We start from the raw sequence: 27,166 nt of genomic DNA, 5'->3' as shown, positions 1-27,166 counted from the left end.
AGCAGTGTTTTAAAATGCCACTTGGAAAATGAAAACAATCTAAGGATGACATCAATAGGGGTCATTATGGTCCCTATGTAAATGGAATAAAAAGCAACATGTATATATATATATATGATGACACTGAAAAATATTTAAAAACCCATTAAGTGAACAAATCCAAAGGAAACCATTATGAATACTATAATCTTACTTGTGGAGAGTAGTTGTGTGTGTGTGTGCACGCACAACACACAGATGTAAGTATGCAACACACACAAACCTCTGATTGTCTGTGTAGAGGAGGTTTCTGGAAGGAGACATAGGCATCATCACCTACGGCTTTCTCTGGGGCCTGGTGATGGAGTCTGGCTGAGGTTTGGAAGAATCTTACTTTCCACATGCGCCATTAATGACATTTGAATTTCTGAAGCTGTGCCCGTGTACCACTTTTATAATAAAAATGCAATCAGCAACTGTTAAATTTCTAAAAGTTCAAGGAGGTGCAGTATTCACTACTTTTGGTATTTTTGTTTTTCTTTTCAACTTTTGCATTTCCCTGTAATAGGAAAATGAAACGGGGAAGCAGTTTCACTCATTTGTGATGCTTATAAATTTTTCCTTATATGTTTTAATTTATAATTAATCTGTAAATAGACTCATTCCCTGATTCTTAAATTTCCTAAAAATCCTCACCCGAGGATATTTTTCCCATTAATTTTCAGAGTGAAAAGGAGGGATGAGGAAGGGGAGAGGGAGAGAGAGAGAAACATTGATGTGAGAGAGAGACACATCAACTGGCTGCCTTTCCTATGAGCCCCCATCAGGGGCAGAGAGTGAACCCACAACCGAGGTATGTTCCCTTGACAGGAATCGAGCCCACAACCCTTCAGTCCACAGGCCAACGCTCTAATCTCTGAGCAAACTGGCCAGGGCCACTCCCTGATTCTTAAGGGTGGTTTGAATTCTCCTAAATCGTCAATAAGGTAGAGACTGAGTGACTTCCTTCTAAAGTTTAGAATCTAAACCATTTGCACTCAACTCGCTTGAGATCCACTTCTCTTTTGCACAGCAGAGTCAAAAGGGCCACTTTTAAAGTAAGCTGGTAAAACCAGATATCCCTTTAAAACAGTAAGCCGCTGTGTTATGTACCTCTAGGAAAAGTGTCAACTTACCTTAATTGGGTTTCTTTTCCTGGAAGATAACTCTCAGTTAATTTCTGCACACCCACTAACACTGTCTTGGACCCTGGAGTGCTGGGAGAACCCTTCACCCACCCTGTCTGTCTTTCTGCCTCTCTTGATTGAAAAGCATCAGTAGCAGCAAATGTTAGTTCAGTTATTCAGAAACCTGATGTGAAAAACACTTTGGTGCAATACGCTTAGTAGACAATGGCCCACAGGTTCTTTCATCAGCATAGAGGGAGGCCTTAACACTTCCCTAAGAAATGGAAAGAGATGTAGTCTATTGAAAACTATCCTTTCCTATCCCACAGCCCAGGACACCAGGGTGCCCCGGAAGGGGAGGCAGGGTGCCTGGGGGAGACCATGTAGTCTCAGGAAACCTCAGCATCTGAGTGTTCTCTGAGTGTCTGCGAGCAAGCATCCCCGAATACCGGGATCCCGGGGGCTCGGAGGGCGGGCTGTGCTCAGAGGCAAACTTTCAATGAAAAGATGTCACCATCAACAAGATAGAACCCAGCTAAGCCGCCAAAGCGCCATGTTAAACATCAGTCACCAACTGCTGTTTTATTCACACCAGATGCTACTTGGAAAAGATAGCGTCCAAGGTTATTTTTAACAAGGGCAGGTTATCTCCTTTTCAAGATTCTCAGAGAGAGAGAAACATGGGCCACAGGGAGCAGCTCTGTTTCCTTCAGCAAATCCGGGTGGAGCAGGCCACAGGCCCTCTCTGCAGTGTGGGCCTCACCCACGCACGCGTGACAGCTGCAGACCCAGAGAAGAGAGATGCGGGTGCCGGCCTGAGAACTTTGTTGCCTGGTTTCCTCACTTAGTTGTTCCAAAAGGTTGGCTTTAAGATCTAGTGTGATTAAAAACGTAGGCTGGCGGGTTAAACGCAGTGCTTTTGGCTGCATCCTGAAGGCACCCATACTGACTGTTCTGATGGGGAAACACGGCCGTGAGAATGCAAGCGCAGCAGGCGCCTGTGAGGGACGGCACGGCTGGGGTGGGGGAACAGGTGGGCAGTAGCTGAAAGCATGTCTAAGAGCTAGACACAGACAGTGGTGGAAGGTTCTGCAGATGGAGGAGGCCCTTCTGAGCAGAGCCGTTGTGGTTAGTTGAAGTGAGTGAGCGAATAGCATTAGCTATGCAACAGAATAAAATACACCAGTTGTCCAAGAGACTATTTGCGACCACTGTAGGTGGAGGTTTGAGGGTAGGAAATCCAGTGTGACCTCCAGCATGCACTGGATTTGGGCCAGGATAGGAAAATACTTTTGTAGGACAAATAATGTATTTTATAAGCATGGTCAATTGGGCATGGGCTCTCAGCACGCGGAGAGTCGAGGGAGCTGAGGACTCCCCTGGGGCCCCGGGGCTGGAAGGGCTCCCTGGCAGGGGAGATGGCTTTACTTCTCCTCCGTGGACAGGCGGTGGAGAGCCTCGCCCAGGTGCAGCAGCTCCGCCCTGTGCTCCAGCTCCTGGTGCAGGCCTTCGGGAACAGCGCCCAGGCCGTGGAGCAGTCCGAACAGGCAGCCCGCGATGGTCCCTGTGGCCCCACTCTCACCTGGAACGGAAACACGGGTCCTCAGGGATCCCAAGGGCAGAGTGGGAAGGGGCACATCACTGTGAACTTGACACTAACCAGGGCCTCTTTGCAAGGGCTTGTCTCAGAGATGCTACTGGGCTGATGGCTCTATAGCAGGCAGCACCAGGGCTTTCTCAGCCTCCTCCCCCTCTCTCGTGCCAAACCCCAGTTTTGCCAATGGGCCTGGGTGGCCTTTGCTGTCCCCAATTATGGGGATAGGTGTTCCTCTTCTGTCCCGCCCCAAACACCCTGACAACACACAATGTGTGCAGATGCCTTTGTTTTCATGGGTGCTGGGTGCCCAGGAAGTCCTCCCCTCCAGGCTCTGCAGGTGGCCGGAGTCTATGCGGGCTCCCTCACAAGCTGTCTGCACCTCACAAAGACTCCTGTATGCCCCTCCCCCCTGCTTTCAGCTAGGGGTGCTGGGTTGTGTGGGTCACTGCACCCCTTGGAAAGTCCCCTTCTCCCACGTTCATGGCCACCCTGCTGCCCTTGGCTCCCATCACTCTCTCCTGGGTTCCTCCTCCCCCAGTGGGAGCCCCCAGGCTCTCAAAAAAGCACCCTGTTGGCCTCCAGGAAGTGCAAACTTCTCAATCATCTCAGTACCAGGAGCAGCACTCTGCTCTGACAACAGCCACTCTAATAGTGATGGAATCCATGCCCACCCGGAGGTAACATATACAGGTGTCCTCTTTACACTCACAGGAGAAAATGGCACCAGGGAGTGAGGCAAGGCTCCCAGCCCTGCAGCAACCATCACTGCTGCTCAGTGGTGCAGTGGGGAACTCCTGGCACCATGCACCCAGCCGCCTCACAGCCCTGTGCATTGGGTTTGATCCTCTGACCTCACAGAGAGCCTGGCCTGGAACTGCCTTTGAGCCCAGGACTGCCTGATTCTAAAGAGCAACCCCTCTGTGGCTGCAGAGTCTGCAGAGGTGAGGGACAAGACGATGGTGACTGCAGAGGTCAGAATGCTGCACGGCCAGCACCAGTGGAATCTGCGTGCTCTTCAACCAGCAGCCACGAGGGAGAGGACCCTGCACCCCAGCAACCTGAACACTACATCTCTCCAAGCTCAGACCCACAGGGCCACCCAAGGCAGCGCGGCAACCTGCCTGCAGTCTTGTGATGTCTGTGCACGAGTGTGCTGGAGCCAGCGCCCTGCCCAGAAAAGAACCCATGGTCTGGGGCTCCCTCACGCTGGAGCCAGCGCCCTGCCCAGAGAAGAACCCATGGTCTGGGGCTCCCTCACGCCTGAAACCTCAGACATCCTGACAGAATGCACAGGGATAGGGATGGGGTGCTGGCCTCTTGGAAGTTCAAGGCCATTGAAGAAGGAAATCTCACCTCCGTGAAACATGGCCCGGTGGCAGAGCTCTGTCCAGTTGTTCCCGGCTCCTAAGAGAGCGTCGTAGGCAATCATGGGGGCATCATGGCCCCGTCGCCCCCCTCGGCCTTCTGAGCTCCATTTCTTGTAGGTCTGAAGGGAGAGCCAGGGGTCAGAGGCATGAGCCAAAAGCAGAACCGTGTCAGAACCTGAGCTCCCCAGGTCGGTCCAGTGGGCTGTTCGTGTACCCACTGAGCACTGATGGAGTACCACCGTGTGCCAGGCGCTGCCCGGGGCTGGGGAGGGGCAGCGAGCAGGAAAGGCTCACTCCCCATGGCTCCTACATGGCAGCCGTTCTGAGATGTGCATTTGCAGATAAACAAGCACCAACAGCGTATCAGGCAGTCCTGAAGCCCACGAGGAGAAATAGAGCCGGGGAAAGGGGCTGAGGGTGCTGTGACAGGTGTTACGACACCGCATCCAGGAAACCACTTGCTGATGACATTCGGTCTGAGTAGGGCTAAGGGACAAAGAGATCTTCCACGATCCCTCCCACATGCAGCTGTTCCCTCAGCCGTCTGTACTGCTTGGGGCTAAGATGGCAATAACAGCCCAGGTGCAGGTGGACCCCCGTGGGCAGTGGGACCCTGAAAGCTCCCGGTCCCCAGCTGCCATCTTGGACACAGCAAAGCTTACCTTGTCCCTCTCCTCTGCATCGTAATGGTCAGGGAAGGCGGCTTTACTTTCGGTGTCTTCACTGAGCTTTCTCTCTTCCAAGTAAAACTGCCATTTAGCTTCAAAGTAAAACCAGTGCTCCTGGTACTCTAAATGAAGAGAACAGGGTGGCAGGGTGCCATGGCCATCAGCGGGGCGTGGGGGCCAGGGGGTGAGTGGGGCCCGGGGCGGAGGGGCTGGGCTCAGGACATTGTGGGCAGTGAGTGGGAGGGAGCAGTTCCTCATGTTGTGGTGACCCCCAACCATAAAATTATTTTCGTTGCTACTTCAGAACTGTAATTTTGCTACAGTTATGAATCGTAATGTAAATATCTGTGTTTTCCGATGGTCTTCGGTTGAGACAACATGAGGAACTGTATTAAAGGGTCGTGGCATTAGAAAGGTTGAGAACCACTGCCTAGGGAATCAGCCGACTCAAGAGGAAACACAGATTCTGCCGTGTCTGCTTATCGTTGGGAAGCTGGGGAATAGAGCGCTGACCAGAGAGGGGCTGGGTGGTCACGGGCTGCAGAGGAAAGCAGTGTCCCCTGCCCTTCTAACCACGGGGACAGCAGGAGGTGCCTGGGGTGGGTCGTGGGATGACATTCAGGTTGCAGAGAGAATGCCAGGCCCTTGGAAACAATGGCATGACTCTGTTTTAAAAAACTAAAGGTGAGGCCCATTTAAGGTCTATTTCAGTGAAATAAGATCAAAAGTGAAAGACAGAAGCAACAGGGCAGGGACCAGAATCCACAAATCTCATTAGCCCTGCAGAGACCTGTATTTCTAACAGAGAGCTCATGCTGGGTGTGGGTGCAAGCTTAGACAGAGCCTCCTTCCCAAGCAAATGGCCAGTCACCTTTGGAAGTAGATTTTCAAACACAAAAGTATGGAACTTACTTGCTAGCTGTCCTTGCTGCCAATGGATGTTGTCCTAGACTTAGCAGAGGCCCCAGAAGAATATTTTCTGGGGGTGCTCTATAGAACATTATTTTTCTAGATGATTTTAGGTATTTTGTTAAAAAGGGATTAAGAAGAGTGAATGGAGGAAAAAAAAAGAAGTATGAAAAGGTCTTTATATAATAGTCATGAGGATGTAAAGTACAACATAGGGAATATGGTCAATAATCTACACTAATAAAAGAGAAACATGCAAATTGACTGTCCCTCTGCTATGACCACCAGCCAATCAGAGCGAGTATGCAAATTAACCCAACAAAGACAGTGTAGAAGGAAGCCAAGCGCTGCACAAGGGAGCGAAGCTGCGGAGAAGCAAGTGGGGTGGCGGAGATGGGAAGGAAGCAGGCGGGGCGGGCTTCGCTCCCTTCTCGGCTTCGCTCCAGCCACAGGAAGCCCTATTCTTGCAGGAATCTTCAAGATCTGCAATGGGCCTCTAATATTGTCATAATTATGTATGGGGCCAGGTGCGTACTAGACTTATGGGGGAAGCTAACCACTATGCTGGTACACCTGAAACTAACATAAACTAATACTGACTGTTAACTGTGATTGACAAATAAAAAAATAAAATTGAAAAAGGGTTCTGCCATAGAGGTTCATAAAACTCCGAGTTAAATTTAAATTTAAACAGAAAGAATAAAGTCTCAAAATTATCTGACCAATGACTCTTCTCGTTTCTGTTCATGGAACATCTTTGACTATTTGTTCTTCAGAAAACACTGGGGTAAACCATTTTGATACTAGAGTTCTGGGGAAATGTTGATTAATATAATGTGAATAATGCAGTGACTGTGTAGTTTAATACACTCATGTTATTTACCTCTTTCAGATGGTTTAACGTGAACCAGCTTGAGGCGGGGAGGGTGGATGACTAACCCAGTGATCACAGACCAATCTCCCCAGGACGGGAGAGAAGCCAGGGATAACAATGACTTAGACCAGATGAAAATAAACAGTGTGGGGTTGCCTCCTGTGTTCTATAATTAAGCTTATAGAGGGTGACTGCTTAGAGACACTTTGACAGCTGTGAACATGGAGACTTCTTATTTCTCACTGGAACAGGGACCTTGTGGAGAAGTGTTTCCCAGCATTGGGTCTAGGCAGAGATAAGTGCAAAAGTCTCCTTGAAAAGTTGTTCTAAAGCTCCCCACTCTGCCTTCTAGAATATAGTTCCTGGGGCTTGGAGGGTGGCAGTAAAGTGATTTGTTGGTTTTGTGTTTCAGGACTTCAGCCTCAGGCTATTCTGAAAAATCAACCACCCTGCTCCTACATTCAAATCCTTCATCTCCCTCTCCTCCAGGACAAATTGAATACTTTATTCTAGAAATTCTCCCCCACAATTTTAGAACGTCAAAGGCCACATGAAGCTGTCTGTGTTCCTCAGCAGCCCGTGACCCTCTGTGGGTCAGCCGCCCGAGGAGAAAGCCATGCGTTGCCTGGTCCTGTGCCCGCTCTCCCTCAGATCCCATGGGGAAAGGGGAGCAAGACTAGAGGAGCTCAGAGGCCAAAATGCCAGCAGCACCATGATCCCCTAGGACCTTTGCTGGGTTGGCTGCGTTTGACTGGGTTGACCGTACTCGTGGCCAAAAAGAGTAAAGCATTTAATGAGTCAACTGGGACAGATGGAGCTTCCTGGAACTTAACGTCATCAGTGGGCACAGACCTCTGTCTGGCCTTCATGTGAGAGACTGTAAGTCCCTGGGTTAGGCACAGCTGTCCATTAGGTCCTTGGAGCAGTGTCAACTAGCATCTCTCATTCCCCTCTGAGACGTGGACTACTTAAGGATGAATTGGAAAATTAAATCTAAGTACAGTAAGTTCTCACTTAACATCTTCAATATGTTCTGTGACTTTAAGAGAAATGATGTATAAGGAAACCAATTTTACCATAGGCTAATTGATATCAACAAGACTCAAGTTCCTCATCAATGATTTAACAAAATGACATTGAGTGAAACACATACTTCAAAGATCTGCTGTATGCACCCCAATTCTTCCTGGTACCTCTGTGGATCTCCGTGGGCTTCTTTGTGGGATCCGCCTGCTCACAGGGACCCTAGGGGATGCTCTTGGTTTCACTGTGGGGCAAATGGACCTTGACCTCTTTGGGAGCCAGGTCTGTGCAAATTTGCACTGAGTGAATTGAGACCAAACTCTAACGGCCTCCTTTCCTATAAGTGGCAGGAAAGGAGGCCAGGCTCACCTGCCAGGTGCCGGATGGTTTTCTTACAATATTCTTCAGCCAGTGGGACCGTCTTCATCATGTCTCTCCCCCACTGCTCCAGCGGCTTGCCTTGTATGGCGTAAGATGCAAACAGGGCTGTGCATAGGGCCCCTAGGAAGCCTGGAGGGCGGAGGGGAGAGAACAACAATGGCACCTGAGCCATACCCCTGCTCTGGGATGCTGGATGTGTGTTAACAGAGGTAGGACCATGGGCAGTTGCTTCATGCATTTTGACCTTTATGACCTTTTGTTTCCTCTCTGCACAAAAAGGCACAGTACCCATCTTTCAAGGGCTTGTGGGGACAGATGTTTCTAATCACAAACGAGTGCTTGCCAGCTCATAGTAATGGCCACACCAAGACTGTGCCCATCAGAGGAAGGGCACTGCCATCTATTTTTTTTTTTTTTGATTGATTTCAGAGAGGAAGGGAGGAAGGGGGAGAGAGAGAGAGAGAGAGAGAGAGAGAGAGAGAGAGAGAAACATCAATGATGAGAGAGAATCACTGATCGGCTGCCTCCTGCACACCCGCCACTGGGGATTGAGCCCACAACCCGGGCATGTGCCCTTGACTGGAATCGAACCTGGGACCCTTTAGTCCGCAGGCCGATGCTCTATCCACTGAGCCAAACTGGCCAGGGCAGGGCACTGCCATCTTGCTGAGATACTCTTGGTGGCTCTTTGGCCACTCTTCGAGGCATCAGTTAGGGATCATTTCAAGGGCAGGGATAAGCATCTCGTCCTCAAACCCAGGGTTCAATTACTGTCCTGCCATCACTCCTCCTCCTCTCATGGAGTGTTTTAGCTCGCGTCTGGGATAATGCACACTGTAATAAAAATGCTGACACTGGCTGTCAAAGGTGGTTCAAATAATGAAAAGGAGCCCTAGCTGGTTAGGCTACATGTTAGAGCATTGGCTCAAGGACTGAAGAGTCCCGGTTTGATTCCGGCATGTACCTTGGTTGTAGGCTTGATCCCCGCCCCAGTCAGGGCCTGGGGAGAGTGCAGGAGGCAACCAATCAATGTTTCTCATATTGATGCTCCTCTCTCTTTGTCTCTCCCCCGCTTTTCCACTCTCTCTAAAAAACAAACAAAATCAATGAAAAAAATATCCTCTGGTAAGGATTAACACAAAAAAATTGTAAAGGAGAGTGAACTTAATTGAAAAGGAGAATGTATATCTTAGCGTTAATTGAGTACAATCAACCCTTTAAAACATTTTCAGTCATCATTCTAGAAATACATAAATGACTTAGCTATTAAACATGGAAAACAACATTTTTTTAATAAGATTGGGTAATATATTAGACAATGTTTTAGGTGTTTAAATTCTCAACCCAGATTCTTTTTTTTTTTATACAATTTTAAATTTAATTTTACTTGAATTTCACAAAAGAAAAAGAAAGAGAAGTTGATGGAATTATTGAATTAATATAAATATTTCCTCTAGACAAGAGATATTTCCCCTAAAATATCCCTTCAAGATTTTAAAAAAAAAAAAGAAAGAAAGAAACTGTGAGAATATTAGAGGTTGAAATCATTATGATTTTTCCCAAGGACATATTTCCCTTTTTGTGTGTTTAGACTGAGTTCTTGCTGTGAAAGATGAGTTCGTTGTCCCAGCCACACTGGCATGAACACACAGTTCTGAAAATATTGAGCCCTTCTGTACCAGTTAGTAAATATCAGCCAGTGACTCTCCCCAGGGCTCTCCCCTCTCCTGGCTGCCCCACCCCACCGCCAGGACCAACCCCAACCCCAACCCCCATCTCTCTGGGACCCCGAGCTACAAGGGAAAGGGGGCTCTGGTCCCTTCTCCCAGGCGCCTTCAGCGCCCACCACTTCGCCCCAAGCAGCTTAGTTTCCATCTGTTTTATATAATGGCTGTCAGGTAAGGCTTTGTTTGCTGAAAGTATTCAGTGGGAAAACCCCTGCTCAATCAGCCTTCAGGCCCTTAAAGTTTGCACAGTCCAGGGATTTCTGAGAGTGGAGGCCTTTCTCCCTAACACACTAGCTCCTTATGAAGTCAAGTGCACGTCTGCATCCTGGTGTAATTACCTTGCATCTAAATGGGCAATAGACACAGGCCTGCGGGTGTAGAGACTGCCCCTGAGCCAGCTCCAAATCAGATGAGGCAGAAGGTGCTGGACCCCAGGCTCAAGTGGAGGCGGCAGGAAGGTAGTGGACTTTGGTCCATGCCCAGCCCTGTGCCAGGTGCTCACGGTCCAGATCCCCTCCAATCCTATGAGTGGTGTTTATTTGCTCCCTTCCCTCCTTCCCTTTCTTCGGGATTTACTGAGCATCTGTCTGTGCCAGGAGCTGGGGTACAAAGGCAAAGCTAGCATCCCCAAGACCTCACCACCCCGTGAGAGCATCATCCAGAAAATAGCTGTGACTGGGGTGGGTGCAGGATGCAGGGGGAGCCCCAAGAGACTCAGGGAAGGTTCTCCAGTGGAGTTAAAGCTGAGCTGGGATTTGAAGGATGAGGAAGGGCATCACAGGAGAGGGAACTGCATGTTCGAAGGCAGGGAGGCAGGAAACAGCCCTCCTGTGGGAGGGCGATGGAGCCCAGGTCCAGAAAATCTGCTGGGTGTGTCTGGGGTCCCAGAACCCACACCTGGACCCTCTGCCTCCTTGACCTCCTTTGCTCCCAGCTGCCTGGCCAGGAAGAGGCCCTCATCTACCTGCACAAAAGGAGGCTTTGAAGCTGGAGAGAGGGAGTGAAGGAGAGGCCAGCTGCTATGTATTTTGGGGTTGCTTCTCAGAAATCTCCTCCTCCTCCTCCTCCTCCTCCTCTTCTTCCTCCTCATCTAACACCATGGCAATCAAGTGGCAGCTGGGGGAGCCACCTGTGAGCAGGGCTGAGTTGAGGGGGAGGTGGGCTGGGGGTAGGGGCCTCAGTTTTGGCATCTAGAACATATGCATGACAACCCATTTGCTGGCTTCTGTCAACCCAGGTGCTCCAGGAAGCGGAGGCCCAGGCTGGACTCATTAGGGGGAAGGCCTGGGAGGTAAGGACGGGGATGGGGAGTACCCTGCCTCATCCTGCAGCTGGGGGCTCGGCAGGGCAGTGAGAAGTCCCTGAGCCATGTAGCCTGCACTTCCCACCAAGCAGCCTGCCTGCCGTGCCCACTGCATTGTCACTGCCGAGGAGCCACTAGGGGAGCGGGAGAGAGGGCTGAGGCACAGACACAGGGATGAATCTGCCCCTAACCCCTGCAGTGAGAGGTCTAGGTCTCCCCTGCCAGGGCACAGGGCTCTGCTGTCCCCAGAACTGGTCAAAGCCCCAAAAGGAGGGGTCTATTTCCTGGGGCTGCTGCTCCCATGACTACAGACTGGCCTAAACAAACAGGAACATGTGGTTTCCCCGTTCTGGGGCCAGAACCTGAAACCAGGGTGTCTGGGGCTGTGCTGTCTCAGAGGGCTCCAGGGGAGGGTCCTTCCTGCCTCTTCAGCTTCTGGAGGCTCCTGGCCGCATCCCTTCAATCTTCACGTGGCCCCTCCTCCATCCTCACGTGATTTCTCCCACGCATGTCCCCACCACCTTGTTCACGTGCCCATTCTTGCGTGATCACATAGCCCCAACCCCTTGTTCATGTGCCCACTTCTGGTTGATCACGTGGCCTTGCCCTCTTGTTCACGTGACCACTTCCGGTCGATCATGTGGTCTCACCCACTTGTTCACATGCCTACGCTCATGAGTTCAAGTGGCCCCATCCCCTTGAGACCTTGCATGGTCTTTGTTTCAGGGGTGCCAACCTCCCTGGTTGGCTGTCTGCCCCTGCTCTCACACCTGTCAACAGTCCCTTTGCCAAAGTCCTTCCAGAAAATCGTTTGATTGTGCCATCTCTTTCCTGCTGGGGCTGTGACAGCTGGGATTGAAAAGGAGACAGGAGAGCAGTCGTTCGTCTTGAGTCCATGCAAGAGGTCCAGAGGGGCCTATGCAGTCCCTGGAAGGCTGGGGGAGGGAAGGGTGGTGAGGTGGGGTGCTGATTAGGGAGTGGAAAGCCCTCAGGGCAAGTGGGGTGTACACACAATTGTTATGCCCAGATTTCATGATCCCCAAAGACCACCAGGGAGCCGAGTCTGATGCAAAAGCAAAGAGCCTTTAATCGAGCTAGCTCGAGCTCCCCGTCCACCACACTCGCCGATGCAGTGGCAGGAGGCAGAGAGAGAGCCCCAGGCCCCAAATGCGCTGATTTATAGGGGGCCTGGGAGAGGTAGGAGGGGTGAGGTAGTGTGGCCTCCGCTGATTGGTTGGGGTCAGGTTGCACATGGGGGCAGGGCGTGGCTTACTTTCCTCTTGCATTTCTATTGGCTAATTCAAAAGTGTGGGTTGGGCTCTTGGAGAGGTTCTAGGGTAGCCGTGGGCAAACTACGGCCTGCGGGCCGGATCCGCCCCGTTCAGCTGTTCTATCCGGCCCTCGGAGCCGAAAGAGCGGAGGGTTCTCTTGCTCTCCCCTCTGCTCCTTTACTTTGAATTTATATTAGTTCACACAAACACTCCATCCATGCTTTTGTTCCGGCCCTCCGGTCCAGTTTAAGAACCCATTGTGGCCCTCGAGTCAAAAAGTTTGCCCACCCCTGTTCTAGGGCGGGAACCTGACTCCACGAGGTGGAGGACATGGAACAAAGGGAACATGGAGTCGGTCTCTCCCCGCCCTTTCAACAATCACCCCACACTCCTGTGAGGAGCATCTGTAGCCCATTGTACAGGTGAGGCTACTGCAACACAGAGAAGGCGAGCAACTTCCTCGAGGGCACACAGCCGTAAAAGGGCAGAGCTAAAAATGGAACCCTGGGCTGCCCACAGCCTGTGTCTCCATTACCTGTGACCTCTGGGTAAGCAGCCCATCACCCTGTGGCCATTTGCTCTGATGGGCTTCACCTTTCCCCCCACCCCCTCCTCCACCCCCAGCAGACAGGGGTTCTGTCATTGCACCAGTGCCTCTGGGTGGCTGCTCTCTTTGTCCCGCGGTCCCTCCCAGCTGTAACCTTGGCGGAGTCCCGCTGCATTGGGGTGAGGGCCTTGTGTGGAGAACATCCCACCTCCCTTCCCCATCTGTGGCTTCGATTACAAAGTACCATTATTTTTCCTGTGTCTGGCTTCTGCCACCTGCCTCCCCTGGCAGATTTTGTTTTACCTCAAAAAGAAATTGATTCGGGCTCTGCAAACGGGCTGACTTCCTGCATTCGCTCTGTGAGATGTGGCTCTGCCCCAGTGCTGCCTGGTCCAAGTCCCTAATGCCACCCGACCTCTGTGGCAGCATCTCTCATTCCCTAGTTCTCAAACCCAGAGTTCAATTACAGCATTTCTCATCAGTGCACAGCACCCTCAGCGCTCCCCTGCAGCTCCAGGGACCTACTGAGCCCAGGGCCCCAGCCTGTCAATAGTCTCCCAGGTCCTGCCTGCAGCCCTAGGGTCCTCAAACCAGTTTGGGAGGGGCTGGTGGGTTGACCCTTAAACAGAGGGGTGCAGACACCAGGTGGGCACCCCACCCCTCCTGCCCCCACCCCCACCCCATCTTCTGGAAATGCCCTGAGCACTGAGTCTGTGCTGACATCCTACCCCTGGAGGCCTCGGCCTGCACAGTGCGGCCACCAGAGGGGACCTGTCTGCAGAGTGGCTTCCCAGGGCAGCTGGATGCCCACCTGGCCCCAAAGCCATCCTTCAGCCTCCCACTTATCCCTTCGGAAGGGTAACCGGATGTCAACCCAGATTCTTCTACTCATCATATTGTTTCCATATGTTCAACATTTTCACGTTTGAGGTTTTTTAATGTTTAACTTACTTAACTTAGTTACCAGATGTCCAGCGTTAACGCCTTTTCAGTCATCCCAGATGTTGCCAACTGGCTGAATTATATGTCTTTCTGTGTAAACTTTAAAGATCTAAGAAACTTATTTGTAGAAGTTATGACTTAGCCTGTCACTCTTTGATGAACTCATTGGCATGTTTTGCCACATCCACTTAGCAGGGGTTACATCGCTCACTACAGTTCACACCCACGAAAGAGTACTTTCCAGAAAGACACGGGATAGCCCCTGAAGGTGACCTTGCAAAAGGACAACAGTCACCGGAGAGCAGCTGGCAGCTTCAGGACTTCTGGGTGGGTGGGGCTGGGGCACACTCCTGCATTGCCATGATTAAGGGCTGGCCACAGGTACAAGAGTTTCAAGTCATTCTTTTTTTTAACATCAGGAGCTGATTGCTTTCTAAGTCACATCTCACAGTCAGGCTTGGGGCTGCCCCACCTGCCCTCCCTCTACGTGATGGACATGTGGTGGGGGATCCCAGCACGCAGCTGGCCCCACTGTGCACACTGTGCCGTGAGCGTGTGTGGGGGATGAAGTGAGTAGAACAATAAAACCTCCTAGCCCCATAATCATCCCTGTTGCAGGTGAGGAAATGGAGGCACAGGTCATTAAGTGACTCGGTCCAGCTCACATAGCCAGTGAGCCTTGGACCCAGGGGCAGGTCGTGGCAGTGAAGGACGCCTGCTGTCTGGGCTGGCTTCTGTCTTGACAGCAGAACATAAACGCTAGCTCTCATGACTTCAACCCAGATCTCAGATTTCAGCTCTTCTAAGTTGAAAACAGAATTTAAGCAGAAGTGAAGATATAAAAACCCAAGTCTGCCAACAAATAGCAAACCAGATAGTGGACGTGACCACGTAAGATTCCAGCCTAGTCCTCTGGAATGACACAGCAGGCACCTGTTCTGACGCCAGTGTTACCTGTGGGGTGGTTGTGTGTCATCCTGCCGCACTCGATGCTGACTTCAATCAGGGTCTCCAGCCGCTCGGGCTTCCAGTACCGCATGCCGATGCACATCGCTTTGGTGGCAGCTCCAAACCCCGAACCTACATGGAGCATGAAATACCTCATTTTAGACTTTTGCTCCAATAATTCCACTTCAGGCAATCTGGTTTTCATAAATAATCTTTAAAAAATGTATACAAATTGATGTAATAACATGTTTATCATAGTGTCATTTGGATGAGTGAAAAATAGACACATCATCCAAATGACTGACAAAGAAGAGATTGAATAAATTGCAAAGCATCCATGTGTTGGAATGTTATTTAGTCATTAAAAACAGAATTTTTGATGGCATGGGGAAATGCTCATACTATGCTTCTACTGGGGACAATGTAGAAGACAGTATTGTGTACACAGTGTGCTTTCAATCACATATATTTCCTCTTTTTAAAAACAACTTCATGGAAGAGAAACCAAGATGGTGGCATAGGTAAGTACCTAAACTGCTGCCTCGCACAACAATTTCAAAACTACAACTAAAAGACAGAACAGACATCATCCAGAACCATAGGAAGGCTGGCTGAGTGGAAATTCTACAACTAGAAGGAAAGAGAAAATCTCACGGAGAATCAGAGGAGCAGCAAAGGGCTGAGGTACGGAGACATGAGCACAGAGAGGAAGGGCAGCTGAGTGCCTGGCTGACTTTCTCTGGCGGGAGGGGGAAGGAAGCCCCCGACTGCACTGAACGCCAGTTCCGACTGCACTGAATCCCAGTTCCGGGCGAAACCCTGTGGACCCAGGCTCATACAGGGGGAGTTTGGACTGTCAGGTAGAGAGAAAGGCACACGGAGACTCAGAGACTCGGGGGAGCCGTGGTGGGCAGGGGTCTGGAGGTGTGCGCGTGCAAGTGTGCACAGAGAACACTGACTGCAGAGGTTGCTGCAGGCTTTCCCTAGTGGAAGGGAGTCAGAAGCTCCTGACTGCACTGAACCCCAGTTCCGACTGCACTAAACCCCAGTTCTGGGCAAGCCCCTGGGGACCCACGCTCTTATGGGGAGAATCTAGACTGTCAGGCGGAAACTCAGGGGAGCCACGGAAGGCAGAGGTCTGGAGGCGCGCGCCTGCAAGGGCAGGGCTGACAGGAAGCTAAGTCTGTCTGCTCCATCCTGAGACTCCGCCCCATCCAAGCTGAGCACAGAGGCTTTTGCAATTTTGCAAGTCTGATCCTATAAGGCTGTCTTCAGCACCGAACTTCTCCCAGCATAGACACAGCTGATCCTCACAGCCAAATGGCCTGGAGGTCAATTCCTCCCAGTGATACCAACAACAATCAAGACTTAACTACAACAAGGCTGTACACACAGTCCACAAAGGGGTGCACCAAGAGTGTCCACCTCAGGTTAACTGGGGAGGCCAACCCACTGGGCCATATAGGAAACCTAGCACACAAAGCTACCCTACCAACTCAGGGAAGCAGCAAAAATGCAGAGACAAAGAAACAGATCACAAATAAAAGAAATGGAGGAAAACGACTGGATATAGAGTTCAAAACCACGGTTATAAGGTTTTTCAAGAATATCCTAGAAAAGGCCGATAAATTTAGCAAGACCCTCAAAGATATGAAAAAGGACCAACTAGAAATTAAACATACACTGACTGAAATAAAAAATATTATACAGAGACCCAACGGCACACTAGAGGAACGTAAGAATCAAGTCAAAGATTTGAAATACAAAGAAGCAAAACACATTCAACTGGAAAAGCAAAAAGAAAAAAGAATCCAAAAATTTGAATATAGTGTAAGGAGTCTCTGGGACAACCTCAAGCGTACCAACATCAGAATTATGGGGGTGCCAGAAGAAGAGAGAGAGCAAGATACTGAAAACCTATTTGAAGAAATAATGACTGAAAACTTCCCCCACCTGGTGAAAGAAATAGACTTACAAGTCCAGGAAGCGCACAGAACCCCAAACAAAACCAAGTGAATAAAAAATCTGAAGAACAGAATAAACTGGTGAATATAATAGAATCAGGGGCATAGAAAGGGAGTGGACTGATAATTTTCAGGGGGAAAGGCTTTTATTATACAGGATTTGCTCTTGCAAGAAGATATAGTACTTACAATGATTACTTAAAATGGATCCAGCTAAAACAGACAGTGTTGTAAATATTGATAAAACATTTGTTAACCTTAATTTTATTTTATTCAAGTTTCCAGGTGGACAGAAGATAGAGTTAGGCACATTTATTAAAGTTGTATGCAGCTGGGTATTTGCTGGTTCTCCATTTTCAGGTTTAGTTTAGAACTGAATTTCATTTCATTTTATCTCAGAAACAGGTGTGATATAGAAGCCTTTCATTCTTTTAACAGACTCTTATGGGGAGCAGAAGAATGAATTTGGGAAGTATTTGTCTTCTTCAATTTCCTGGAAGAGTTGTGTACAGTTGGCATTATTTCCTTTTTAGCTGCTTGGTAGAATTCCTCAGTGAGGAATCTGGATCTGGAGCTTTCTTTGTAATGTCTTTCACAGATATAATGCAATTTAGGTGATTACTTACTCTTGAGTGCCCTTTGGTCGTTTGTGTCTTTAAAGGAATTTGTCCCTTTCATCTAGTTTGTTAAATTTATCAACACAAAAATCTTCATAATATTTCCTTTTCCCCTTTTAGTGAACGGTAAAAAATTTATACGATCTGAAGAGAAACCTTTTTCTCCTTTTAATTTCTGTAGAAACTGTAGTGATGTCACTTCTTTCATTGTGGATACTGGTCATTTGTGTTTTCTTCTTTTTGCCTGATCATCTCCCTAGAGGATTATCAATTTTTTATCTTAAAAAATCCACTTATGTGGAGTTTCTCTGTTGTTTTTCTATGTTTTCTAGGTCATGGATTTTCACCCTGATCTTCATTGTCTCCTTTCTTCTGTTTTCTTTGGGTTTAATTTGCTCTTCTTTTTTTAGTTCCTTAAGGTGAAAATGGAAGTCATTGGTTTGAGACCTTAACATTAAAATCTCTGCCTATAATTGTGGCTTTATCTATTTCTCCCTGCAGTTCTATTCGTTTTTGCTTTGTATACTTTGAAGGTTTGTTATTAGATACATAAGCATTTATGTTGGTTACGTCTTCCTGATGAATGGGTGCATTTGTCATGATGAAATCCCTCCACCCCACCCCCACACACAATATTCTTTGCTACAAAACTTACTTTATGCATTATTAATAGAATCACTCCAGCTTTCCTTTGATTGTTACATGGTATATCTTTTTCCATCTAACCTATGTGTGTCTTTATATTTAAAGTGCATTTTTTATAAGCATAATATAGTTGGGACTTACTTCTTTATCCTCTCTGAATCTCTGCCTTTTATTTGGGGTCTTTAGAACACTTATTTTTGATGTGATTAGTGGTATGGTTAGGTTTAAGTCTATCATCTTGTTATTTATCTTCAACTTGTCCGATCTATTATTTGTACCCCTTTCTCTCTTTTTCTGCATTTTTTGTATTGAATATTATTGACGATTCCCCTACCAATCCCAGTTAAAGATTACCACTGTGTGGAGGATGGTAAAGACAGTGACACCACTACAAGGAGAAGCCTACAAACCTACTCCTATTGTGCTGTCAACCGGTTCAGAGTCACCAAGGAGGACTCAACACATGGGCCTGGGTTGGGACAGAAAGGAGAAGACACACAGCAAGACCCAAATTGGTAGCACGCTCTGTCTCCCAGGCTGGGGGGTCCCTCCCGGAGCCAAGGCAGGGCAGTGAACTGCATGCACCCTCATGCTACAGGTAAAACCTCATTCTCTCCCCACAGCGCAGATGTACTTGTGGGGCTGGTTTTGTGCTGTATGATGCTCACAGGCCGTTCACTGTGAACCCAAACAGGAAAGACTTCTCTTATTAAGGAAAAGAATTTTGAGTCGAGTGACAGCTCTACAGCTGGTCTCCAGGTCAGGGGTACTGATTGGGCAAGCTGAGGGATGGCAGGGGCCTCGCGATTTCTGCTTCCCCAGCAAATACTGTTAAAATAGTTCCATTTCACCTCTTTTGTTGGCTTACTAGCTATAACTATTTTGCTATTTTGGTGGTTGCTTTGGGCTCATAGTCTAGATCAGCGGTCGCCAACTGGTGGTCCGTGGACCACTGGTGGTCCGTGAGGTCCAAAAGGTTGGCGACCGCAGGTCTAGATCTTTAACCTAGAACAGTCTGCCTTTGCGTGATTTTGTCCACTTCACGCCTCCTATAAGAACCTTACGCTGCACACCTCCATCTCTTTCCTCCCTGCCTTTGTGCTGTTGTGCCATGCATTTGCTTATACATAATTTATAAACCTTGCAGTACATTGTTATTACTTGTTAAAGTCCATTCTCTTTTAAATACATTTAAATAACAAGTTAAGAAATCTTACGTATTTACCCCTGTGGTGAGTGTTTCCATCAGTCCCATGCCTTTGTGTGGATCCCTATTTCCATACTGTTTTCTCTCTTCTGCCTGAGTGACTTCATTAGCATTCTGGCAGTGTGGCTGCTGGTGATGAATTCTTCAGCGTTTATTCACCTGGCAAAGGCCATTAGGGTTTGGTTCTGAAAGATAGTTTTTCTGGGTGTAGGATTCTAGGTTGAAGTTGTTTCTTTTCACACCTTAATGATGTTGTGTGGCTATCTCCTCTCTTATGTTGCTGCTGTTGTCCTCACCTTGACTATATACTAGTATATAGGATGTGCATTTTTCTCTTTAGCATCAGTTTTGAGCAATTTGACCACTATATGCCTGGTTGTAGTTTTCTTCATGTCTTTTTGTATTTGCTTGGAATTTATTAAGTTTCTTGGATCTGTGAGTTTGCAGTTTCATAAAATTTGGAAATATTTGGCCCCTGTTTCTTCAAATCTTTTTCATTTGTTCCCCTTCTCTCTGCAAAGGATTCCAGTTTCAGGTATGTTAGGTTGCTTAAGTTGTGCCATGGATCACTAAGTGTCCTTTTCTTATTTTCGGATTCTTTTTTCTCTGCCTGTCCCATTTTGGATAGTTTCCTCAAACTCACTAATTGTTTCTTCTGAAATGTCTAAACTGTTCATCTCGACCAATGTGTTTTTGAATTCAGACATTGCAGTGTTTTTCTCTAGAAGTGTAAGTTAGGTCTTTTATTATACCTCCTAGTGTCTACCTAACTTTTTATATCCTTGTCGGATAAGTCCAACGCCTGTGAGGTTTCATCAAGTTTAATGTATTGATTTTTCTCTTTTTAATTGGCTTTATTTGATTGGATGCCATCCTTCAATGTAAACCCAGAGGGGCAGGTCCAGAACCCCAGGAGCTGAGGCCCTGGAGGCAGAGACTGTGGCTACCTAAATACATCACCCATAAACACATGAAATCTTCATGCAGACAGACATTTATGCAGGTGGTGTATGTTTTCCTTGATGTTTTAGCAAAATTTTTTTTACAAACTTAACGAGAAACCAGTGGCAAATATTTCTTAAAATAAACCAGGGATGGGTGACAAAACTGCCGGGGAAGCTGGCGCCCTCTAAATAGACGCCCATGCTGCAAGCTGGCTCCCCAGGCGGCACGCTGCCCTGCAAATCCTGGCAAATCCCTCTCAACCCGGGAAGACAGATGGCAGCGCCCCGGGGCGGTTCTCTAGCATGCGGCTTTAGAGGCAGAAGCAAGCCTTCCCTCACCCTTCTCGTTGAAAGGTGTGTGCCAGGCAAGGAGATAGTTATCCGGCTTCAGCTTTGAGCAGCTGTCAATGGTAGCGGGGTCTGCTCGATGTTCTGGAAGCTTCTCGAGCACTTCCACGTAGTGCTTCACCATCTCCCGGTATAGGTCGTCCAGGCACCAGTAGTCTGGGGGAGGAAGGGGAAGGCGGGGTCAGAGCAAGTGGGAGACACATCTGCCGGGTAAACCCCAACACAGCAGTGACAACAGAAGGGCAGCGAGTCGGTGGAAGAGGAGGAAAATTTTAGTGACCCATCCATCTCACACCGCCCGGGCTACCCAGAGAAATTGGATATGCAGACAAATAATTCACTTTAGAGTTCACCCAGATTTCAGACAACCTAGTTTGTGGACACACAGGACTCTAAAAAATACGCTAACAGCTCTGTCCATGGGAGGACAAGCCAGACCGACATCTGCCTGTTCCTTGGGGTTTCAAGGACCCACGTCTAATGCACTGGGAGCGAGTCTCTCCCATCTTCAGTTCCCTTCTTCTCACACCCATGACGCAGCCAGTGCTCCCCAGGCATTGTCCCAAACTGCACCCCACTGCGTGAAGGTGTTCTGGGAACAAGTGTGGCCTCAGACCCTAGAAGATCACAGGGCAGGAGGACAGAAGGGCCAACGCACACAGACCACCCGCCGTCTGCCCCGCAGGACACCTTCGAGGCTCCCATGCAGTCCTCCCAGGACCCTGTCAGGCTCCTATTGGTCACACCAAGCATGTCAAACTCGCGGCCTACGGGCCGCATGCGGCCCAGCCAATATAACAGTATGTAGGAAACGTTTTAATAACAATTTTGTGATTAATTTTGTATTAATTTTTACAATTTCCTGTTATACATAATTATTGGTAATGAACTACAACGTTCGCTAATGACTGATTACTATAATCGTGTTGCATTCATTTCCCTTACGCACCTTATGCACAAGCACACCATTTCTCTCCACTAATACTAGCAGCAAATATTTTAGCAGCTGACTGCCACCTCCTTAGTCTTGTACTGACTTGTTTGGTGTGGACAACGGGAAATATTTCGCTTTCGGAGAACAAGAAAAATAGGTTTATTTGTGTTACACTTATTAATTTGTGCAGTTACTCAGTGTCTGGTAAGTTACTGTTCAAGAAAAAATATTAATTTTTATTAAAATGTTTTATTATTTTACGTTAACGATTACTCATTTATTTCAGCCCTTTGTATTCAGCATGTCTCTATTGAAATAACCTATGTTTCTATGAAAATTAAAGCTTTTGTTTTTTTGTGGCCCACATGAATGTAAATCTTGTTTATTTGGCCCGCGTTAGCCTTTGATTTTGACATGCTTGGGTCACACTGTTCTTTTTCCAGCTAAGGCGCTGGGAGGTTATGTGACTTGCCCAAGGCCAGGGCTGGTAAATGGGTTTCAATTGCAAAGCCTGAGCATTTCTGCCACTAAATTAATCCACAGCACGGTGGGTTGGTCACATGGGAGAGCAGGACCAAGGTGCTTGGTCAGATGGGGGAGCAGGCCCTGTGGGTCGGTGGAGGGGCTGCTATGCCAGGCACGGCAGGCAGGTATGGGGCACCCCTGCCCATGCATCTCTTACAGCCCCCACAAATTCGCCTATGCTAAAACTGTGTTCCAGGCATGTGGGCTGACATCAGGAGCCAGCTACTGCCCCTCCTCTCTTTGGGGGTGGATTTCCCATCTCTGGTGGCTGGTGTGGGAAAGGCAGGGAGACTACCTCTTGACCTCCCTGGGCTCAGAGCAGGCAGTGAAGTCGTTGGCATGAAAACCCACAGCCGTTCCCCGGGTCCAACCAGATCCTCATCAGGCCACCTCAGAGCCAGGAGCCCAGCACAGAGGGCGAGCAAGACCAGAAGTGCACTTGGCAAAACAAAATACTCCCTGGCCCAGGACGAAGCCTCAGGCCTGGCCCTGGCCATGGCAGGTGGTACCCCATATCTTAGAGTTGTGACCCGTTGGAGATGGGACCTGGTGAAAGAGTGGCTCTGAGTCCTTTGTTGCCATTCTCCAATCTCTTAATAGCAAGGGGAGTCCCAGGAGGCCCAGCCCACAGCTCTGATACTTGGCATTGCCCCAGTCTTGAGTAGGGAACAGAGAGGATGCGGCCAGACCTTGGTTGGGGAGGAATGAGTTCTGCTGGTCACAACGCCACTAGAATAAAATTAACCCCTGGCTGGAGGTGCGAGCCACTGGGATTGGTCCAGGCTCTGGAGCCAGCACTATCAGTTACAGACAGCCGTTCATAATTAACTCAATCCTGGATTAACTCAGTCCAGCATTAATAAGCCTGGCCCTTCCAGAGTCCCCCAAAATAATTCCTTTTATTCTGGAATCACATACCTTTTTAAGGAAAAATAGTCCCTAAAAACAAAATGGCAAGTAAAAGCCTTGTGCTGGTTTCACTTAAAGTAGAAACAGATTTTTTTTCCAAAGCTGCAGAGCCTCAGACGCTCTCCCCTGAGTTTCTCTACTTTGTGAAAACACTGATCGTTAACTCATTTCTTCACTCTTACCCACCCAGTCTCCTAAAAGACAAACCAGCTTATAACATCATCCGTAACTGATCTCACAATAAAGACCAGTCACAATACCAATATCAGATTCCTTTGAAAGAAAAATGTCAACTTTTCAAAATGTTGTACTCAGGGAGACACTGGTGGAGGAAGAGAAATCCGGAGCTGAGTCTGGACAGGCCTCATCTGCTCTTCCTTGGGTCAGGCCCCATGTTTCCCTGCGGGTCATGGACCCACAGGTGGCACTTGCTGCTGTCCCCAGTGGGCAAATGACCCCCCCCCCCTTCTTCCTGCACCAACAGAGACAGGGCTACTTGGCTTGGCCACGACAGTTGGAGCTGCTGACCCTTAGACACATAAGACATTGTAAAAATACCGACAGTAATTAATTGCCATGAGTCACCTTCCCATATAACCTAAGCTGTCCCATTTAATCCTCATGTAACCTATGACGAAGGTATTACATCTGGAAGTAAGGCTCAGAGAGGGGAAGCGGTTTTCTGACCAGTGAGTGGTAGAGAACTAGGAGTGTCATGCTCCAGAGCCCCTCAAGGGGAGCCCCCCATCCTTGGGTGAGAGGCCCACAAGGGAGCCTTTGGTAAATGCGTGTCGAGTGAGCTCTTTGCTCATAAGCTGTGTATACTGGGTTGCCTACCTACCTTGTGGAGTATTAGCTACTTCCTATATCTGGTCAGTATCTGCTTTAAATTTAACACTGCTCTTTTAGAGACACACCCAAAAGTAGGACATCACACAGGCTGCACCTGACCTTTCTCATCCTGTTCATTCTATAGCAGAGCAGTGGCTCACCAGACCACACAGCTACACGGCTTATGGGCTTAAGGAACTTATTAGCGAAACTTAAGTCTGCCAAGATGTAGTTCCACTTTGTGAAAGTCTGCCTGTCTTTGGAAAACATGTTGAAAAACCACTGTTCATTGGGATCCTTGAAATATTTGCATGTCCAGTAACCTCAGGTGGTCGGGACAGAGCTTATCAAGAATTTAGGCGTTGGAGCCAGGTTGCTTGGGTTCCAATTCCTGACCTGACGCCCACTCGGCTGTGTAGCATTGTGTCGGCTACTTAACCTGTCTGTGTATTGGTTCCCTCATCCGTAAAACTGTGATAATAGCCCGGCCGGTGTGCTCAGTGGTGAGCGTCGACCTATGAACCAGGAGGTCATGGTTCGAATCCCGGTCAGGGCATATGCCTGGGTTACAGGCTTGGTCCCCAGTGTGGGGCATGTAGGAGGCAGCCAATTGATGATTCTCTCTCATCATTGATGTTTCTCTTTCTCACTCCTTCTCCCTTACTCTCTGAAATCAATAAAAAAATATATTTTAAATGAACTGTTCAAAAACTAAATGTAAATGAAATTTCAACTTGGATTCACATTTTCTCTCATGACCCTCGAGCCAGAGGGTGCTGCCATGTCTAGCAACTCCCCACTTCCCACGGCTGCTGGCTGTGATCACGTAGCGTGAACTCATCTTCCTCCTTAAAAGCAATGTCCCAAACATTCACAATCCTCTTAAATGCATACATTTCACATGCAGAGTAAATTAGGTCCTTTTTCTGCCAACAGGACTTGACCCCATCTAACCTCAGAGAGCAGGTTATGGTCAGAGGTGCCCCAGCCTGTGCCAGGTACTGTCCTAGGGGTACCACACAGGACAGAGACACACTGTGGATTCTGCCATTCACAAAACTTATTGAAGTGCTCACGGAGATGAGGGCAAACACGAGAGGACGTGTGGACTGTGGACTGTGGACTGTGTGCATACAGCATCAGTCAGACACAAATGAAGGAAGCAAAGTTTAAGTGTAAGGACCAGCTGCGTGCAGCTGAAACAAGCCATGCTTTTGTTTTGAAAGCCATGCTCTCCAGCGGGTGCCTGGGGGTGGGCATTGCTGCGTTGGGTTTCTGGAATGCTACTGAGTACTGTTAAACACCAAGCCCACGGGATCTTCCTGAAAACAGACAGGCAACATTTGGGTGTCACGGCTGTGTAGACTCAGAAAGACACTTCACCATTTTCAACATGCGGTGACACTTTATCTTATCTATGGTGCTTTAGCTCTGCTCCTAGCTATTTAGGAACCAGTCACAAAGTAGATGGCATTCTTGTACAATGACCACAGAACTAAATCGAGCGTGCTCACAGCAGACTCATGGAATGGTGAGGTGAGCTCATAACTGAGATTTCATTGACTTAACCGTCACTCTCAGATTTTAATTTTGCAGTGACATACTAATAACACGGTTTTAAAGAGCAAATCACATATAGAAAAATTGTGCTACGTATTTATACACCTGTTTATCTGAAATTCATATAAATACTTGTTGATCCTAAAATCAACCTGTTGTTTAAAGAATATTTCACTAAACTTTGTTTCCCCATTCCCCAAATTCAACCAATTTTATAGCATTTTCTTAGGACATATTTATATATAAGCAATGAGTCAAGCTAAATCATATTTTGGTAGCTGGCGTTTCAACCCTAGTTCAGTGGAATTTAGAAGTAATCCCCAAACAATATTACCTTCATTTGTCCAAATTTCAAAACTGGTATCTTACTTTATATTCTTTTGAAATAAATTCAGAAGAAAGCTTAATATCTGCAGTGAAAAGTTGAGCCCTCACCAGGAAAGCCCCAAAGTCAGATTGAATTGAATTTAATTCTAAAGACAAAGAGCTCAGCTTAGTACACACTTTACAAATGGAAAGTCATTGTTTAAGACCCTGACTCTGCAGATAAGCAGAGTAAAATAATATTGTCATCCAAAAAGACTGCATGAGAAACATGATCTGTGGCACGTCCAATTTGCGGAGAGACACTGGTGTATATTGAATTGCCACTTTTAGCAGTGGCATTGGGTGACACCACGGCTGAAAGGCCACATCGCCTTCAAAGCTCCAGTGCTTATCACAAGAGCTCGGGTTCACCGGACACACTGAGGGGCAGGGGCCAAGCCTTACCTGTGGTGAGGGCCCTGGCCGTCGCCAGGTGCATGATGGTGTTGTCACTCACAGGCCACTTCTCCGGTGAGAGCACCAGGTGGTCCAGCCCCCCGAGTTTTTGCAGGTCCTCCAGGATCTTTGTGCCTGTGGCACTGTTCTCCTTGCGGGCGTTTCTGTAACCGAGCGCGTCCCCGACACTCCCCAGCAGCATCGCAGCCTGAAATTTCTCCATTGTGGAGTGGCTCCTCTGTCCGCCCAGCTGCTGAGCACGTCCAGACTCTGTTGCTTCGCGTCAGTGGCAGCCCTCAGTCCACCCCACTGACCTCCGTTCTGGCCATTGTGTCACTGTCAAGAGCCTCCTCAAATGGCCAAGCACTGCTTTCCTGTCTGCAGGTGGCACCAATGAGAAAACCTCTCTGGACCCCGCAGCTCACAGCGCCTTCTGAAGAGCCACGTGGAAGTGTCAGCTTCCTTCAGCGTCTGGACAGACACGAGCCCTTCAACAGAGGAGCCTGCGTGCTTACCCAGAGCATCTAGGCAGCATCCCGAGCAACTCCAGACGCTCTCTTAAACACAATGACTTTCCAGTAGTGATCCTTGAAGAAATGCACTCATTTCTAAATGCTTTAAAGTGTAATTTACACAGCAGGAAATTCACTCATGTCCCGTGCACAGTCAGATGAGCTTGTGTAAAGGGACACTGCTGTGCATCACACCACAGACCAGCTTTAGAACACTTCTGTCACCCCCAAGTCCCCGTTGCCCATGCGCTCCCTGACACCACCCCCATGGCATCCCCAGGCAACCACTTTCCTGCTGTCTCTATAGTTTTGCTTTTTTCAAAATTTTAAATAGAGTTATGCATTATGCAGCCTTTTGTGTCTGGCTTCTTTTACTTAGCATGATGTTGAGATTCATCCACCATGATTTCATTTTTTGGGAAAACTTTTTGGATTATAAAACGTGTTTCTGATAGAACACTGAGAAAATGCAAAGTATAAAGAACAAAGCATACCTGGCTCCAGTGGGAACGATTATGAAGTGTTCTCAGAATTCAATGTTCAACAAAAGGCTCCAAATAACCAGGCTTCAGATGGCAATGCATGTGAGCACAGAGCAGAGCCGTGGCATCCGTGATGGTGCCATCAGCATCAGGTACTTAAATAAACACCCTGTCCATTCACAAGAACGTTCAAAGATATGAAGAGGCGGGGGGGTGGGGGGGGG

At 48.2% G+C, this 27,166-nt stretch overlaps 1 protein-coding gene across 3 annotated transcripts; it reads right to left on the bottom strand.

The window, feature by feature from the left end:
* Positions 1-1,698: 1,698 nt before the first annotated feature.
* Positions 1,699-26,296, bottom strand: ADPRHL1 (ADP-ribosylhydrolase like 1). Of its 3 annotated transcripts, none has more exons than XM_080660260.1 (8): positions 25,958-26,296; positions 20,419-20,583; positions 14,709-14,834; positions 7,953-8,093; positions 4,772-4,899; positions 4,096-4,228; positions 2,574-2,727; positions 1,699-1,925 (listed from the first exon to the last, which is right to left on the bottom strand). In XM_080660260.1, the coding sequence occupies exons 1-8, from the start codon at positions 26,169-26,171 to the stop codon at positions 1,790-1,792; spliced, it is 1,197 nt and encodes a 398-aa protein (XP_080516386.1). In that variant the 5' UTR covers positions 26,172-26,296; the 3' UTR covers positions 1,699-1,789. The 3 variants fall into 3 exon arrangements, with proteins under 3 accessions (XP_080516386.1, XP_080516387.1, XP_080516388.1); XM_080660261.1 differs by having other exon boundaries at positions 1,704-2,019; XM_080660262.1 differs by lacking the exon at positions 1,699-1,925 and having other exon boundaries at positions 2,440-2,727; positions 25,958-26,289.
* Positions 26,297-27,166: the final 870 nt, after the last annotated feature.

This window comes from Plecotus auritus (assembly GCF_963455305.1).
Source record: "Plecotus auritus genome assembly, chromosome: 3".
Taxonomy (NCBI): Eukaryota; Metazoa; Chordata; class Mammalia; order Chiroptera; family Vespertilionidae; genus Plecotus; species Plecotus auritus.
The sequence above is the reverse complement of the archived record's forward strand: the minus strand, read 5'-3'. Positions and strand labels throughout refer to the sequence as shown.

Coding starts and splice junctions, on each gene's coding strand:
- ADPRHL1 (XM_080660260.1), bottom strand. CDS start 26,171: ATGGAGAAATTTCAGGCTGCGATGCTGCTGGGGAGTGTCGGGGACGCG. Junction 20,584..25,957: donor GGCCAGGGCCCTCACCACAG/GTAAGGCTTGGC, acceptor TTCCTCCCCCAG/ACTACTGGTGCCTGGACGAC. Junction 2,728..4,095: donor CCGGGCCATGTTTCACGGAG/GTGAGATTTCCT, acceptor TTTCCGTTCCAG/GTGAGAGTGGGGCCACAGGG.